The 19,978-nt window shown below is 46.2% G+C and overlaps 1 protein-coding gene across 3 annotated transcripts in view; it reads left to right on the forward strand.

The window, feature by feature from the left end:
* Nucleotides 1-19,933, forward strand: part of PPP4R4 (protein phosphatase 4 regulatory subunit 4) — a 134,625-nt gene extending 114,692 nt beyond the window's left edge. For all 3 annotated transcript variants that reach the window (XM_069951114.1, XM_069951116.1, XM_069951115.1), the window contains 7 exons: nucleotides 4,267-4,341; nucleotides 6,783-6,852; nucleotides 13,832-13,912; nucleotides 14,524-14,620; nucleotides 15,242-15,294; nucleotides 17,545-17,686; nucleotides 19,289-19,933. In XM_069951114.1, coding sequence (XP_069807215.1) covers nucleotides 4,267-4,341; nucleotides 6,783-6,852; nucleotides 13,832-13,912; nucleotides 14,524-14,620; nucleotides 15,242-15,294; nucleotides 17,545-17,686; nucleotides 19,289-19,313 — 543 coding nt within the window. In that variant the 3' untranslated portion in view covers nucleotides 19,314-19,933. The remainder of the gene's footprint in view (nucleotides 1-4,266; nucleotides 4,342-6,782; nucleotides 6,853-13,831; nucleotides 13,913-14,523; nucleotides 14,621-15,241; nucleotides 15,295-17,544; nucleotides 17,687-19,288) is intronic.
* The last annotated feature ends 45 nt before the right edge of the window (nucleotides 19,934-19,978 follow it).

Below are 19,978 nucleotides of genomic sequence, written 5' to 3' on the forward strand. Positions count from 1 at the left end.
CCCACTCTAACCACACACCACCCCGCCCTCACCCTGTCACCCATACACTGTGCCCACTCTAACCACACACCACCTCGCCCTCACCCTGTCACCCATACACTGTGCCCACTCTAACCACATACCTGACCACCCTCACCCTGTCACCCATACACAGTGCCAACTCTAACCACACACCTGACCACCCTCACCCTGTCACCCATACACTGTGCCCACTCTAACCACACACCTGACCACCCTCACCCTGTCACCCATACACTGTGCCCACTCTAACCACACACCACCCCGCCCTCACCCTGTCACCCATACACTGTGCCCACTCTAACCACACACCACCCCGCCCTCACCCTGTCACCCATACACTGTGCCCACTCTAACCACACACCACCCCGCCCTCACCCTGTCACCCATACACTGTGCCCACTCTAACCACACACCTGACCACCCTCACCCTGTCACCCATACACTGTGCCCACTCTAACCACACACCACCCCGCCCTCACCCTGTCACCCATACACTGTGCCCACTCTAACCACACACCACCCCGCCCTCACCCTGTCACCCATACACTGTGCCCACTCTAACCACACACCTGACCACCCTCACCCTGTCACCCATACACTGTGCCCACTCTAACCACACACCTGACCACCCTCACCCTGTCACCCATACACTGTGCCCACTCTAACCACACACCACCCCGCCCTCACCCTGTCACCCATACACTGTGCCCACTCTAACCACACACCACCCCACCCTCACCCTGTCACCCATACACTGTGCCCACTCTAACCACACACCCGACCACCCTCACCCTGTCACCCATACTGTGCCCACTCTAACCACACACCACCCCGCCCTCCCCCTGTCACCCATACACAGTGCCAACTCTAACCACACACCTGACCACCCTCACCCTGTCACCCATACACTGTGCCCACTCTAACCACACACCACCCCACCCTCATTCTGTCACCCATACTGTGCCCACTCTAACCACACACCCGACCACCCTCACCCTGTCACCCATACACTGTGCCCACTCTAACCACACACCACCCCGCCCTCGTTCTGTCACCCATACACAGTGCCCACTCTAACCACACACCCGACCACCCTCACCGTCACCCATACACTGTGCCCACTCTAACCACACACCCGACCACCCTCACCGTCACCCATACACTGTGCCCACTCTAACCACACACCACCCCGCCCTCTACTGTCACCCATACACTGTGCCCACTCTAACCACACACCCGACCACCCTCACCCTGTCACCCATACACTGTGCCCACTCTAACCACACACCTGACCACCCTCACCCTGTCACCCATACACTGTGCCCACTCTAACCACACACCACCCCGCCCTCACCCTGTCACCCATACACTGTGCCCACTCTAACCACACACCCGAACACCCTCACCCTGTCACCCATACACTGTGCCCACTCTAACCACACACCACCCCGCCCTCACCGTCACCCATACACTGTGCCCACTCTAACCACACACCCGACCACCCTCACCCTGTCACCCATACACTGTGCCCACTCTAACCACACACCACCCCACCTTCACCCTGTCACCCATACACTGTGCCCACTCTAACCACACACCACCCCACCTTCACCCTGTCACCCATACACTGTGCCCACTCTAACCACACACCACCCCGCCCTCACCCTGTCACCCATACACTGTGCCCACTCTAACCACACACCCGACCACCCTCACCCTGTCACCCATACACAGTGCCCACTCTAACCACACACCACCCCGCCCTCACCCTGTCACCCATACACTGTGCCCACTCTAACCACACACCACCCCGCCCTCACCCTGTCACCCATACACTGTGCCCACTCTAACCACACACCCGACCACCCTCACCCTGTCACCCATACACAGTGCCCACTCTAACCACACATCACCCCGCCCTCACCCTGTCACCCATACACAGTGCCAACTCTAACCACACACCCGACCACCCTCACCCTGTCACCCATACACTGTGCCCACTCTAACCACACACCTGACCACCCTCACCCTGTCACCCATACACAGTGCCAACTCTAACCACACACCCGACCACCCTCTCCCTGTCACCCATACACTGTGCCCACTCTAACCACACACCACCCCGCCCTCACCGTCACCCATACACTGTGCCCACTCTAACCACACACCTGACCACCCTCACCCTGTCACCCATACACTGTGCCCACTCTAACCACACACCTGACCACCCTCACCCTGTCACCCATACACTGTGCCCACTCTAACCACACACCTGACCACCCTCACCCTGTCACCCATACACTGTGCCCACTCTAACCACACACCACCCCACCTTCACCCTGTCACCCATACACTGTGCCCACTCTAACCACACACCACCCCGCCCTCACCCTGTCACCCATACACTGTGCCCACTCTAACCACACACCACCCCGCCCTCACCCTGTCACCCATACACTGTGCCCACTCTAACCACACACCCGACCACCCTCACCCTGTCACCCATACACAGTGCCCACTCTAACCACACACCACCCCGCCCTCACCCTGTCACCCATACACTGTGCCCACTCTAACCACACACCACCCCGCCCTCACCCTGTCACCCATACACAGTGCCAACTCTAACCACACACCCGACCACCCTCACCCTGTCACCCATACACTGTGCCCACTCTAACCACACACCTGACCACCCTCACCCTGTCACCCATACACAGTGCCAACTCTAACCACACACCCGACCACCCTCTCCCTGTCACCCATACACTGTGCCCACTCTAACCACACACCCGACCACCCTCACCCTGTCACCCATACACTGTGCCCACTCTAACCACACACCTGACCACCCTCACCCTGTCACCCATACACTGTGCCCACTCTAACCACACACCTGACCACCCTCACCCTGTCACCCATACACTGTGCCCACTCTAACCACACACCACCCCGCCCTCACCCTGTCACCCATACACTGTGCCCACTCTAACCACACACCACCCCGCCCTCACCCTGTCACCCATACACTGTGCCCACTCTAACCACACACCCGACCACCCTCACCCTGTCACCCATACACAGTGCCCACTCTAACCACACACCACCCCGCCCTCACCCTGTCACCCATACACTGTGCCCACTCTAACCACACACCACCCCGCCCTCACCCTGTCACCCATACACAGTGCCAACTCTAACCACACACCCGACCACCCTCACCCTGTCACCCATACACTGTGCCCACTCTAACCACACACCTGACCACCCTCACCCTGTCACCCATACACAGTGCCAACTCTAACCACACACCCGACCACCCTCTCCCTGTCACCCATACACTGTGCCCACTCTAACCACACACCACCCCACCCTCACCCTGTCACCCATACACTGTGCCCACTCTAACCACACACCCGACCACCCTCATTCTGTCACCCATACACTGTGCCCACTCTAACCACACACCACCCCGCCCTCATTCTGTCACCCATACACTGTGCCCACTCTAACCACACACCCGACCACCCTCACCCTGTCACCCATACACTGTGCCCACTCTAACCACACACCCGACCACCCTCACCCTGTCACCCATACACTGTGCCCACTCTAACCACACACCCGACCACCCTCACCCTGTCACCCATACACTGTGCCCACTCTAACCACACACCCGACCACCCTCACCCTGTCACCCATACACTGTGCCCACTCTAACCACACACCCGACCACCCTCACCCTGTCACCCATACACTGTGCCCACTCTAACCACACACCACCCCGCCCTCACCCTGTCACCCATACACAGTGCCCACTCTAACCACACACCCGACCACCCTCACCCTGTCACCCATACACTGTGCCCACTCTAACCACACACCCGACCACCCTCACCCTGTCACCCATACACTGTGCCCACTCTAACCACACACCCGACCACCCTCACCCTGTCACCCATACACTGTGCCCACTCTAACCACACACCACCCCGCCCTCACCCTGTCACCCATACACAGTGCCCACTCTAACCACACACCCGACCACCCTCACCCTGTCACCCATACACTGTGCCCACTCTAACCACACACCCGACCACCCTCACCCTGTCACCCATACACTGTGCCCACTCTAACCACACACCACCCCACCCTCACCCTGTCACCCATACACTGTGCCCACTCTAACCACACACCCGACCACCCTGTGGCACTGACACCACTTTACACGTCTTCTCTTTCTAGTACCAGAAACGTTTCTTTGAAAAGGATTTGCTGGACCAGGAGAAGGAGCGAGAGGAACATTTACTGCTGGAGATGGTGAGAAAGAAGAGCGACCCGACGTCTCCTGTGTCACCTGTGTACACAACTAGTGTGTAATATCAGGCTGTGTACACAACTAGTGTGTAATATCAGGCTGTGTACACAACTAGTGTGTAATATCAGGCTGTGTATACAACTAGTGTGTAATATCAGGCTGTGTACACAACTAGTGTGTAATATCAGGCTGTGTATACAACTAGTATGTAATATCCTGCTGTGTATACAACTAGTGTGTAATATCCGGCTGTGTATACAACTAGTGTGTAATATCAGGCTGTGTATACAACTAGTGTGTAATATCAGGCTGTGTATACAACTAGTGTGTAATATCAGGCAGTGTATATAACTAGTGTGTAATATCAGGCTGTGTATACAACTAGTATGTAATATCAGACTGTGTATACAACTAGTGTGTAATATCAGGCTGTGTATACAACTAGTATGTAATATCCTGCTGTGTATACAACTAGTGTGTAATATCAGGCTGTGTATACAACTAGTATGTAATATCAGGCTGTGTATACAACTAGTGTGTAATATCCTGCTGTGTATACAACTAGTGTGTAATATCAGGCTGTGTATACAACTAGTGTGTAATATCAGGCTGTGTATACAACTAGTGTGTAATATCAGGCTGTGTACACAACTAGTGTGTAATATCAGGCTGTGTATACAACTAGTGTGTAATATCAGGCTGTGTATACAACTAGTATGTAATATCCTGCTGTGTATACAACTAGTGTGTAATATCAGGCTGTGTACACAACTAGTGTGTAATATCAGGCTGTGTACACAACTAGTGTGTAATATCAGGCTGTGTATACAACTAGTGTGTAATATCAGGCTGTGTACACAACTAGTGTGTAATATCAGGCTGTGTATACAACTAGTATGTAATATCCTGCTGTGTATACAACTAGTGTGTAATATCCGGCTGTGTATACAACTAGTGTGTAATATCAGGCTGTGTATACAACTAGTGTGTAATATCAGGCTGTGTATACAACTAGTGTGTAATATCAGGCAGTGTATATAACTAGTGTGTAATATCAGGCTGTGTATACAACTAGTATGTAATATCAGACTGTGTATACAACTAGTGTGTAATATCAGGCTGTGTATACAACTAGTATGTAATATCCTGCTGTGTATACAACTAGTGTGTAATATCAGACTGTGTATACAACTAGTATGTAATATCAGGCTGTGTATACAACTAGTATGTAATATCAGGCTGTGTATACAACTAGTATGTAATATCAGACTGTGTATACAACTAGTGTGTAATATCAGACTGTGTATACAACTAGTGTGTAATATCAGGCTGTGTATACAACTAGTGTGTAATATCAGGCTGTGTATACAACTAGTGTGTAATATCCGGCTGTGTATACAACTACTGTGTAATATCAGGCTGTGTATACAACTAGGGTGTAATATCAGGCTGTGTATACAACTAGTATGTAATATCCTGCTGTGTATACAACTAGTATGTAATATCCTGCTGTGTACACAACTAGTGTGTAATATCCGGCTGTGTATACAACTAGTGTGTAATATCAGGCTGTGTATACAACTAGTATGTAATATCAGGCTGTGTATACAACTAGTGTGTAATATCCGGCTGTGTATACAACTAGTGTGTAATATCCGGCTGTGTATACAACTAGTGTGTAATATCAGGCTGTGTATACAACTAGTGTGTAATATCAGGCTGTGTATACAACTAGTATGTAATATCCTGCTGTGTATACAACTAGTGTGTAATATCAGGCTGTGTATACAACTAGTGTGTAATATCAGGCTGTGTATACAACTAGTGTGTAATATCAGACTGTGTATACAACTAGTGTGTAATATCCGGCTTTGTATACAACTAGTGTGTAATATCAGGCTGTGTATACAACTAGTATGTAATATCAGACTGTGTATACAACTAGTGTGTAATATCCGGCTGTGTATACAACTAGTGTGTAATATCAGGCTGTGTATACAACTAGTGTGTAATATCCTGCTGTATACACAACTAGTGTGTAATATCAGGCTGTGTATACAACTAGTGTGTAATATCAGGCTGTGTATACAACTAGTGTGTAATATCAGGCTGTGTATACAACTAGTGTGTAATATCAGGCTGTGTACACAAGTAGGGTGTACAGGGGTGTGGAGAGGGGGGAGGGGCCGAGGGGTGTGGAGGGGGAGAGGGGGAAGGGCAGAGGAGGGGGAGGAGCCCTTGAGACAGATGGCTCTCTTATATGTATGGTTACCTTACCAGTGTGTACAGACACCTCTGCTGTTGTGCATTGTGGGAGATGAAGTGTTTGCAGCTCTTGGCTGTGATGATGGGATAATAATAATAATAATAATAATAATAATAATAATAATAATAATAATAATAATATTACATTTTCTTTATCTACAATTTCTTGTATTTTCAGGAACAAATTGAGAAAGAGAAGCAGCAGAGTGAGACCCGATCCAGCAACGAGAAGAACTACGAGAGGAAGCGTAAGTCTCACAACGGCCGCCTATTTACATAAGACCTTAAAGGGCCACTGACCCTCTATTCAGCAGCTTCTATTGGTGCTGGAGCATTATAAGGTGGAGTCCACGTCCTATTGTTATCTATGGGAATCCATGCTGTGGCTCCAATGTCACATATAGTCACATATAGTTACATATAGTTACATATAGTCACATATAGTCACATATAGCCACATATAGCCACATATAGTCACATATAGTCACATATAGCCACATATAGCCACATATTGTTACATATAGTCACATATAGTTACATATAGCCGCATATAGTTGCATATAGTCACATATAGTTACATATAGTCACATATAGTCACATATAGTCACATATAGCCACATATAGCCACATATAGTTACATATAGTCACATATAGTTACATTTAGTTACATATAGCCACATATAGTCACATATAGTCACATATAGTTACATATAGCCACATATAGTCACATATAGTCACATATAGTTACATATAGTCACATATAGTCACATATAGTCACATATAGTCACATATAGCCACATATAGTTACATATAGTTACATATAGTCACATATAGTCACATATAGTCACATATAGCCACATATAGTCACATATAGTTACATATAGTCACATATAGCCACATATAGTTACATATAGTCACATATAGCCACATATAGTCACATATAGCCACATATAGCCACATATTGTTACATATAGTCACATATAGTTACATATAGCCACATATAGTCACATATAGTCACATATAGTTACATATAGTCACATATAGTCACATATAGTCACATATAGCCACATATTGTTACATATAGTCACATATAGTCACATAGAGTCACATATAGTCACATATAGTTACATATAGTTACATATAGTCACATATAGTCACATATAGTCACATATAGTCACTTATAGCCACATATTGTTACATATAGTCACATATAGCCACATATAGCCACATATTGTTACATATAGTCACATATAGTCACATATAGTCACATATAGCCACATATAGCCACATATAGTCACATATAGTCACATATAGTTACATATAGTCACATATAGTCACATATAGTCACATATAGTCACATATAGCCACATATTGTTACATATAGTCACATATAGTCACATAGAGTCACATATAGTCACATATAGTTACATATAGCCACATATAGTCACATATAGTCACATATAGTCACATATAGTTACATATAGTCACATATAGTCACATATAGTCACATATAGTCACATATAGCCACATATTGTTACATATAGTCACATATAGTCACATAGAGTCACATATAGTCACATATAGTTACATATAGCCACATATAGTCACATATAGTCACATATAGTCACATATAGTTACATATAGTCACATATAGTCACATATAGCCACATATAGTCACATATAGTCATATATAGTCACATATAGTCACATATAGCCACATATAGTTACATATAGTCACATATAGTCACATATAGCCACATATAGTCACATATAGTCAGGGCCGGCCTTAGGGTAGACGGCGCCCTGTGCAAAACTTTCTTTTGGCGCCCCCCCCCCCCTAGACTAAATCCTACTACAACGAGCGCCACCCCTAAACCCTAGCGCACAGGAGGACACAAAAGTCCTCCTCCGTGGCCGACCATGGCCTTTCTGATTGCTAGGGGCAGCACAAGGATGTACTCCTATCATGAGTACAATATGAGTACTATACTCACTACTAGATGCTGGGAAAGCTGGGTGACCTCCACTGTACTGATTACAAGATGGTGGGAAAGCTGGGTGACCTCCATCATACTGACTACAGGATGCTGGGAAAGCTGGGTGACCTCCATCATACTGACTAAAGGATACTGGGAAAGCTGAGTGACCACATCACCCTGTTTCTTTCTTTTTAATTTTTTTTTTTTATATGATTGTCTGATTAAAGTTTTTCACAAGCCTGGGGATATATTTGGCGATTCCCAGTTGTGTGACCAGAAACCACCTGTGGCATGACTCCATCACTCATATAGGTGAATGAGGTTGCATTGACCATGACCCTGCATTCCCCCCAGTATTATTGCGAAAACCATGTGACTAAATGTATTCCTGTGGACTGCGGCTGCTTTGAAACAAGAAGTCTGTATGTCGCCCAAACCTTATAGAGACCGTGCACAAACAGCTTCTCCGTCCATAGAAATCATTACTCTTTATGATGGTCCATAATACGTGGATAGATGATGGATGCAGGGATGTATTTACTTCTAGGTATCCGTGGTCCGAAGCCTAGGGCAGCAAAAGGGAGCAGGGGGAAGGAAACAACTTTTTTTTTTTTTTTTCTAGTCTCCCTTCTTGCCAATAAATCTGGTGTCTTTTCGAAGAGGGGTATGGTTGCATTGTTCAGGTCTGGTGTGGCAGTGTTATCCAGTCACAGTATGGCGGTATTGGTCAGGTCAGGTGTGGCGGTGTTATCCAATCACAGTATGGCGGTATTGGTCAGGTCTGATATAGCGGTGTTATCCAGTCACAGTATGGTGGTATTGGTCAGGTCTGGTATGGCGGTGTTATCGAGTTACAGTATGGCGGTATTGTTCAGGTTAGGTGTGGCGGTAGTAAATGTGACGCCTGAAGGTCTTACCTATTAATCTACCAGTCCTGATGCTAATTGGTGAGTGAGGATGGGGCGTCCTCAGGTTTAGTGCTTAGGGCAGCAGCTGGTAATACGGCCCTGGATGGATGACCATATAGACTAATATGTATGGAAAGAAGCCTTACTGACCAGAGGAAACAATCTATAGGACTTGGCTGCGCTGGTACAGTAGTCTGCATATTATTCTGTTTCCCATAGCTGTTTAGTCAGTCATCTGTGCTGATCAGTCTGCTGCTGCGGGTGCTGATCCCTCTGGTTTCCTGATAACATGAACAATAGTCTGTTGTAGCACACTGAGGATGTGGCTGCTGCTATCTCCCTGTGTTCTTCTCACACCCTCCAGTATCTACCTCCCCTTGCTTGGTGCACCTCAGCAGGATGATGGGTGGGATTGATGGATATGGTGAGAAGTCACTGGCCTGTCTGTATCTCAGCAATTACAGTAGAGAAGGACAGAATCACAGAGGAGACTGATGTCCTCTCTACAACACTCTGCTCCCTCCAGCGCCCCCTGCAGGGGGTCACTGTGTATGATGAGGCACAGACAGTTTGGGTGCTGGTGTTTTTTGCTCCCTAGCAGGAGACACTGGATCCTGTCGGTGAAGCTGGGTATGCATGAGGACCGTGCAGTCTATTGCACTTATACTGAGGCTTTGTGACTATGCCACCCGCGGGTCTCATTGGGGGCGGGGCTTATTGACAGGAGGCGGGGCTTACCGGCACATACCCGGAACATCAATGTAACTGGTTCCCAGCCTTGGTGGGCACCGAGAGCCCCCACTAATGTCCCTATTGGCTGCACATCTAACTTAGAAACAGGAATCTCTAAGTAAGATGTGCTGCCTGTCTGCAGGAGCGCCCCAAACAAACCACCACAGGAGGAGGGGAGGCGGCCGGCCAGGGGGCGCTCCGGCAGACAGGCAGCACATGGAACTTAGAGATTCCTGTTTCTAAGTTAGATGTGCAGCTGTCAGTGTCTGCTGGAGCGCCTCCTGGCTGGCCAGGAGTGATGCACACCCCAAAGGCCGGCCCTGCATATAGTCACATATAGTCACATATAGCCACATATAGTTACATATAGTTACATATAGTCACATATAGTTACATATAGTTACATATAGTCACATATAGTTACATATAGTCACATATAGCCACATATAGTCACATATAGCCACATATAGTTACATATAGTTACATATAGTCACATATAGTCACATATAGTCACATATAGTCACATATAGCCACATATAGTTACATATAGTCACATATAGTTACATATAGTTACATATAGTCACATATAGTTACATATAGTTACATATAGTCACATATAGTCACATATAGTTACATATAGTTACATATAGTTACATATAGTCACATATAGTCACATATAGTCACATATAGCCACATATAGTTACATATAGCCACATAATGCCACATATAGTTACATATAGCCACATATAGTCACATATAGTCACATATAGCCACATATAGTTACATATAGCCACATATAGTTACATATAGTCACATATAGCCACGTATAGTTACATATAGCCACATATAGTTACATATAGTCACATATAGCCACGTATAGTCACATATAGCCACGTATAGTTACATATAGTCACAAATAGTCACATATAGTTACATATAGCCACATATAGTTACATATAGTCACATATAGTCACATATAGCCACATATCGTCACATATAGCCACGTATAGTTACATATAGCCACATATAGTTACATATAGTCACATATAGTCACATATAGCCACATATAGTTACATATAGTTACATATAGTCACATATAGCCACATATAGTCACATATAGTCACATATAGCCACATATAGCCACATATAGTCACATATTGTTACATATAGTTACATATAGCCACATATAGTCACATATAGCCACATATAGTTACATATAGTCACACATAGTCACATATAGTCACATAGAGTTACATATAGTCACATATAGTCACATATAGCCACATATAGTTACATATAGTTACATATAGCCACATATAGTTACATATAGTCACATATAGTCACATATAGCCACATATAGCCACATATAGCCACGTATAGTTACATATAGCCACATATAGCCACATATAGTCACATATTGTCACATATAGCCACATATAGTTACATATAGTTACATATAGTCACATATAGTCACATATAGTTACATATAGTTACATATAGTTACATATAGTCACATATAGTCACATATAGTTACATATAGTTACATATAGCCACATATAGTCACATATAGCCACATATAGTTACATATAGTCACACATAGTCACATATAGTCACATAGAGTTACATATAGTCACATATAGTCACATATAGCCACATAATGCCACATATAGCCACATATAGTCACATAGAGTTACATATAGTTACATATAGCCACATATAGTCACATATAGTCACATATAGTTACATATAGTTACATATAGCCACATATAGTCACATATAGCCACATATAGTCACATATAGCCACATATAGTCACATATAGTCACATATAGTCACATATAGTCACATATAGTCACATATAGTTACATATAGTCACATATAGCCACATATAGTTACATATAGTCACATATAGTTACATATAGTCACATATAGTCACATATAGTCACATATAGCCACATATAGTTACATATAGCCACATATAGTCACATATAGTTACATATAGTTACATATAGTCACATATAGTTACATATAGTTACATATAGCCACATATAGTTACATATAGTCACATATAGTCACATATAGCCACATATAGTCACATATAGCCACATATAGTCACATATAGTCACATATAGTTACATATAGTTACATATAGTCACATATAGCCACATATAGTTACATATAGTCACACATAGTCACATATAGTCACATAGAGTTACATATAGTTACATATAGCCACATATAGTCACATATAGCCACATATAGTTACATATAGTCACATATAGCCACATATAGTCACATATAGTCACATATAGTCACATAGAGTTACATATAGTCACATATAGCCACATATAGTCACATATAGTTACATATAGTCACATATAGTCACATATAGCCACATATAGTCACATATAGTCACATATAGTCACATATTGCCACATATAGCCACATATAGTTACATATAGTCACATATAGTCACATATAGCCACAAATAGTTACATATAGTCACATATAGCCACATATTGCCACATATAGTTACATATAGCCACATATAGTCACATATAGTTACATATAGCCACATATAGTCACATATAGTTACATATAGTCACATATAGTCACATATAGTTACATGTAGTTACATATAGTCATATATAGCCACGTATAGTTACATATAGTCACATATAGTTACATATAGTCACATATAGTCACATATAGCCACATATAGTCACATATAGTCACATATAGTTACATGTAGTTACATATAGCCACATATAGTCACATATAGTTACATATAGCCACATATAGTCACATATAGTCACATATAGTCACATATAGTCACATATAGTTACATATAGCCACATAGTCACATATAGTCACATATAGTCACATATAGCCACATATAGTCACATATAGCCAAATATAGCCACATATAGTCACATATAGCCAAATATAGCCACATATAGTCACATATAGTCACATATAGTTACATATAGCCACATATAGTCACATATAGCCACATATAGTTACATATAGCCAAATATACTTACATATAGCCACATATAGTTACATATAGTCACATATAGCCACATATAGTCACATATAGTTACATATAGCCACATATAGCCACATATAGTCATTAGAGATGAGTGAACCTGGAGCATGCTGGACTCGAACCCGAACTTTCGGCATGTGAGTAGCGGCGGCTGCTGAACTTGGATAAAGCCCTAAGACTATGTGGAAAACATGGATATAGTCATTGGCTGTATCCATGTTTTCCAGACAACCTTCGAGCTTCATCCAAGTTCTGGAGCCCCCGCTAATCAAATACTGAATGATCGGGTTCGGATCGACTCGAACCCAAACCTGGTGCGCTCATTTCTAATAGTCACATATAGCCAAATATAGTCACATATAGTTTTATATTGTCTCATATATTTACATATAGCCACATATAGCCAAATATAGTCACATATTGTCAAATAATATCTGTAAGGCCAATGAATAGGGCCAAGGTGCAATACCAGGAGGAGCCTATGCCCGGGAGGGGCGCTGGACCCCATCATCCATCATACCCTCCTGTAATATTTCTTCTCCACTTTCCCTTCTGTTTTAGGCAGAGACAGTAAAACAGGGTCAGCGCTGCCAAAAAGCCTCCCCACCGTGATCTCCGGAAGCTCATCGGGCACACAGACAGGTAAAACACCCAACACCAGCTGCTGTGATATATTACCATGTACAGGAACTGGAGGTTGTATTACTAGCGATAGCCCCGCCCCCAATATGTGTCATCATCAGTCCTCTGTAGATAGCCCCGCCCCAATATGTGACATCACCACTCCACCCCCTAATATGTGCCAACACCAATCCTCTGTATATAGCCCCGCCCCTAATATGTGACATCACCAATCCTCTGTATATAGCCCCGCCTCTAATGTGAGACATCACCAACCCACTGTAGATAGCCCCACCCCTAATATGTGACACCACCAGTCCTCTGTAGATAACCCTGCCCCTAATATGTGACATCACCACTCCACCCCCTAATATGTGACATCACCACTCCACCCCCTAATATGTGACATCACCACTCCACCCCCTAATATGTGACATCACCACTCCCCAATATGTGACCCCGTCCCCAATATCATAATAAATATATATATATATATATATATATATATAAATAAAAGCAACTAATGATGAAAAAAATCAGAACATAACTCTATAACTCTGAGGCCACACACACACATGACGGGGCTCCTGACCCGCGGAGCTTGCAATCTTATGTCTGTCTGTTTTCTGTAGTAAGCAGAGAAAGCAAGAAGAGTAAGCTGATCCGGAGCCAGTCGTTCAGCAGCCAAGCCATCCACCCCAAACACAGCTCCCTGGAGAAGGGCACCAGGTGAGTGTATATTGCCGTGGCCACACCCACAGGGAGACTGCAGTACTGGTCACACCCACAGGGAGACTGCAGTACCGGTCACACCCGCAGAGAGACTGCAGTATCGGCCACACCCGCAGGGAGACTGCAGTACTGGTCACAACCGCAGAGAGACTGCAGTACCGGCCACACCCGCAGAGAGACTGCAGTACCGGCCACACCCACAGGGAGACTGCAGTACTGGTCACACCCACAGGGAGACTGCAGTACCGGCCACACCCGCGGGGAGACTGCAGTATCGGCCACACCCACAGGGAGACTGCAGTATCGGCCACACCCGCAGGGAGACTGCAGTATCGGCCACACCCGCAGGGAGACTGCTGTACTGGTCACACCCGCAGGGAGACTGCAGTACCGGCCACACCCGCGGGGAGACTGCAGTACCGGCCACACCCGCAGGGAGACTGCAGTACCGGTCACACCCGCAGGGAGACTGCAGTACCTGCCCCCGCCACATCTGCATGAATGGCGCTGCCTCAGATACTGCAGTGGGGAGGTTCACATTCATACACTGACCTATATATCTCTTTTATTCTCTCTGGATCCTGATGGCTAAAATCCCTTACTTATTTTTTTTTCCAGTAAAAGTAATTCAGTGATCGGAGTTGGGAAGAATGTTCTCCTGCCATTTGTGGGTAAGTGGTTATCCGGTAGCATCATGAGAATAAGGCTCCCAGTCATTATGGGAGGGGTTCCCTGTAACTGCAGCATTATTTCAGTAGTAACATAAGCATCCACTAGATGTCACCAGGATCCACCAGATGGCGCTATGTCACCAGGATCCACCAGATGGCGCTATGTCACCAGGATCCACCAGATGGCGCTATGTCACCAGGATCCACCAGATGGCGCTATGTCACCAGGATCCACCAGATGGCGCTATGTCACCAGGATCCACCAGATGGCGCTATGTCACCAGGATCCACCAGATGGCGCTATGTCACCAGGATCCACCAGATGGCGCTGTGTCAGTAGTAACATAAGCATCCACTAGATGTCACCAGGATCCACCAGATGGCGCTATGTCACCAGGATCCACCAGATGGCGCTGTGTCACCAAGATCCATCAGATGGCGCTATGTCACCAGGATCCACCAGATGGCGCTATGTCACCAGGATCCACCAGATGGCGCTATGTCACCAGGATCCACCAGATGGCGCTGTGTCACCAAGATCCATCAGATGGCGCTGTGTCACCAGGATCCACCAGATGGCGCTATGTCACCAGGATCCGCCAGATCGCTCTGGGTCACTAGGATCCACCAGATGGCGCTGGGTCAACAGGATCCACCCGATGGCGCTGTGTCACCAGGATCCACCAGATGGCGCTATGTCACCAGGATCCATCAGATGGCGCTGTGTCACCAGGATCCACCAGATGGCGCTATGTCACCAGGATCCACCAGATGGCGCTGTGTCACCAGGATCCACCAGATGGCGCTGTGTCACCAGGATTCACCCGATGGCGCTGTGTCACCAGGATCCACCCGATGGCGCTATGTCACCAGGATCCACCCGATGGCGCTATGTCACCAGGATCCACCCGATGGCGCGGTGTCACCAGGATCCACCCGATGGCGCTATGTCACTAGGATCCACCAGATGGCGCTGTGTCACCAGGATCCACTAGATGGCGCTGTGTCACCAGGATCCACCAGATGGCTCTGGGTCACTAGGATCCACCAGATGGCGCTGTGTCACCAGGATCCACCCGATGGCGCTGTGTCACCAGGATCCACCCGATGGCGCTGTGTCACCAGGATCCACCCGATGGCGCTGTGTCACCAGGATCCACCAGATGGCGCTATGTCACCAGGATCCACCAGATGGCGCTATGTCACCAGGATCCACCAGATGGCGCTGTGTCACCAGGATCCACCAGATGGCGCTGTGTCACCAGGATCCACTAGATGGCTCTGGGTCACTAGGATCCACCCGATGGCGCTATGTCAGCTGGATCCACCCGATGGCGCTGTGTCACCAGGATCCACCGGATGGCGCTGTGTCACCAGGATCCACCGGATGGCGCTGTGTCACCAGGATCCACCAGATGGCGCTGTGTCACCAGAATCCACCAGATGGCGCTGTGTCACCAGAATCCACCAGATGGCGCTGTGTCACCAGGATCCACCAGATGGCGCTGTCACCAGGATCCACCCGATGGCGCTGTCACCAGGATCCACCAGATGGCGCTGTGTCACCAGGATCCACCCGATGGCGCTGTGTCACCAGGATCCACCCGATGGCGCTGTGTCACCAGGATCCACCAGATGGCGCTATGTCACCAGGATCCACCAGATGGCGCTATGTCACCAGGATCCACCAGATGGCGCTATGTCACCAGGTTCCACCAGATGGCGCTGTGTCACCAGGATCCACTAGATGGCTCTGGGTCACTAGGATCCACCCGATGGCGCTGTGTCACCAGGATCCACCAGATGGCGCTATGTCAGCTGGATCCACCCGATGGCGCTGTGTCACCAGGATCCACCCGATGGCGCTGTGTCACCAGGATTCACCCGATGGCGCTGTCACCAGGATCCACCCGATGGCGCGGTGTCACCAGGATCCACCTGATGGCGCTATGTCACTAGGATCCACCAGATGGCGCTATGTCACCAGGATCCACTAGATGGCGCTGTGTCACCAGGATCCACCAAATGGCGCTATGTCACCAGGATCCACCAGATGGCGCTGTGTCACCAGAATCCACCAGATGGCGCTGTGTCACCAGAATCCACCAGATGACACTATAACATCAGGATCCAGCAGGTGACGCTGTCACCCTACAGTGTGCACCATGCTGACTGACAGTAACAGCTCACATTCTGTACATTCTATATGTTGCTGCATCTTGTCTCAGTTTCCTACCTCTTCTCTTTTAGAAGATTCACTTAAAGTCAGGACTGGCAGCGCCAGCGCCTCCATGAGCTTCTCCACTGCAACAGCGCCATCTCGAGGTCCAGGAAGCACGGGCGACCAGAAGACCAATGGCAGTAAAGAAGTGCAATCCAGGAAGCTTAGTCTGTGAGTCATCAAGGCATGAATATGTTGGCTCCTGTACACTGATGTATTATGTTAGTTCTCAGTACCTCAGGGGCGGAGCATGACACAGCTGCTCTCCAGTCAGTATTCTCATGCTCCGCCCCTGAGGATCTTGCATAAGGGTTTATGCTTTCTTCACTTACTCATTTAATTGGCCGCACCCAATACTTTAGCTGAAAACACTAAATAACATGTAGGAGGGGACGTGGGCCCAGTCTAGTCACCGGCTGCTCAGGCCATTAAAGTGAATGGCCCCGCAGCGGGATGGTACATACTGCAGAAGATCCCATCATGCAACAAGTAGAGTGTAGAACGTAACTTGTACATAGAGATCTCTCGTCCCTGAATTACTGCAGAATACTGAATGGACTGCAGAATTGTGAATTCAGCTCTGAATGTGACTGCAGTATGATGGACGATGTGACCCCAGATCAATACAAGATCAATAAAGCTAGGTGTTAGGATGTGATATTGGATGTGTTAGGAGGGTCCCTCTCCTTATTATAAACCAAAAAACTTGCACAACCATTTACAAATATACAAAAATCTTTATTAGAGGTCAATCAATTCATAAAAGCAAGTAAAATAACACATGGGATAGAACACAGAGGTCAAACCCAGAGGAGGAGAAAGACATCAGTGTAGCATCACATAATTAAATGGAAAAAGTGGGTAGTTGTTACAGTATAATCATATTAGAACACTGCCATCTAGTGGTCATTGCTGTTATGGCACAAAACCAGGATTCACCAGCCTAAAGAGTAAGTAGTGGCTAGCAAATACTCAGAAATTGTATTCAAAAAATCAAATCCAACTGCTGAGGGAAACTGTATGTAATCCCAAAGGCAATTTCTATTAATATAGGTTGGTGGATATAATAATCAACCCACCATAGTATACCCGGATTATACACTATGCTATAAAGCTCCTGATGAAGTGAGCGAAACGTACGTCGGGCTGCTGTGCTGGACGGGGGGTAGGACCTCAGTGGTGGTTTGTGGCATTGGTAGTATATATGGCATAAGTGTATAATCCGGGTATACTATGGTGGGTTGATTATTATATCCACCAACCTATATTAATAGAAATTGCCTTTGGGATTACATACAGTTTCCCTCAGCAGTTTGATTTGATTTTTTGAATACAATTTCTGAGTATTTGCTAGCCACTACTTACTCTTTAGGCTGGTGAATCCTGGTTTTGTGCCATAACAGCAATGACCACTAGATGGCAGTGTTCTAATATGAGTATACTGTAACAACTACCCACTTAATTATGTGATGCCACACTGATGTCTTTCTCCTCCTCTGGGTTTGACCTCTGTGTTCTATCCCATGTGTTATTTTACTTGCTTTTATGAATTGATTGACCTCTAATAAAGATTTTTGTATACTTGTAAATGGTTGTGCAGGTTTTTTGGTTTATCTTTAGGATTGGTGTTGCACAGCATACTTGTGTAGGCAGGACTTTGTAGGTTGTCTGTCCCTCTCCTTATTATGTAATCTAGACTGGCCCTTTAAATTGCACTAACATTTTTGCTTAATTTTTTATTAAATTTTATTTATTTTTCATTTTATCCTGAAGAAAAAATAGGAAACCGAAATCTTAGCTCCTCCATGTGGTAAAAAGTAAACCAAAGAGTGTCTGGCCCCACCATGGAGGAAGAGCCGCCCCGGTCTGGGCCCCACGCTGTAATCTGCTATCTATCTGTCCTCCAGGAGAGAGGGAACCTGCTCCGCATGGTCACATCTATCAACCAATACTAAGCCCCACCCATAACCCTGTAATCTTAAAGGAGAAGAGCGCCACCCAAGGGCCACATCACCTGCTGCAAGCGCTGGAACCGCACACCCAACAAACGCAAACTCAGACAGCCGCTCGCCAGACTCTTTTCTACTCTCCTCTCTTCAGTTGTGTAAATACTTGAGTTGATATTTTAGAGTATTTTAAATAGTTTTTTTCCCCCTCCAGTGACGACCGGTTCTGTCCGTTACTTCTGCTGCTGTACATGCTCCTCCCCCTATGCGCCAAACACCTTTGCTTCTATGACTGTGACCGATCCAGTCCCCGCACCTCGGGCGATGCCAATAACTTTCCACGGTATGGAGCTATTGTCAGCTTCTTCTTTGTTTGCGATCAGATGAGGGAAAAAAAATGTAAATTATCAGAGAGGTATTTTTATTAATTGTATGAAAATTCTAGAAAAAAAAAAAAAAAAAAAAAAACAAAGGGAAAAAAAACAGAAAACGCAGTTGGGCCCTGGATGTTTTTACG

This window comes from Dendropsophus ebraccatus, chromosome 13 (assembly GCF_027789765.1).
Source record: "Dendropsophus ebraccatus isolate aDenEbr1 chromosome 13, aDenEbr1.pat, whole genome shotgun sequence".
NCBI lineage: Eukaryota > Metazoa > Chordata > Amphibia > Anura > Hylidae > Dendropsophus > Dendropsophus ebraccatus.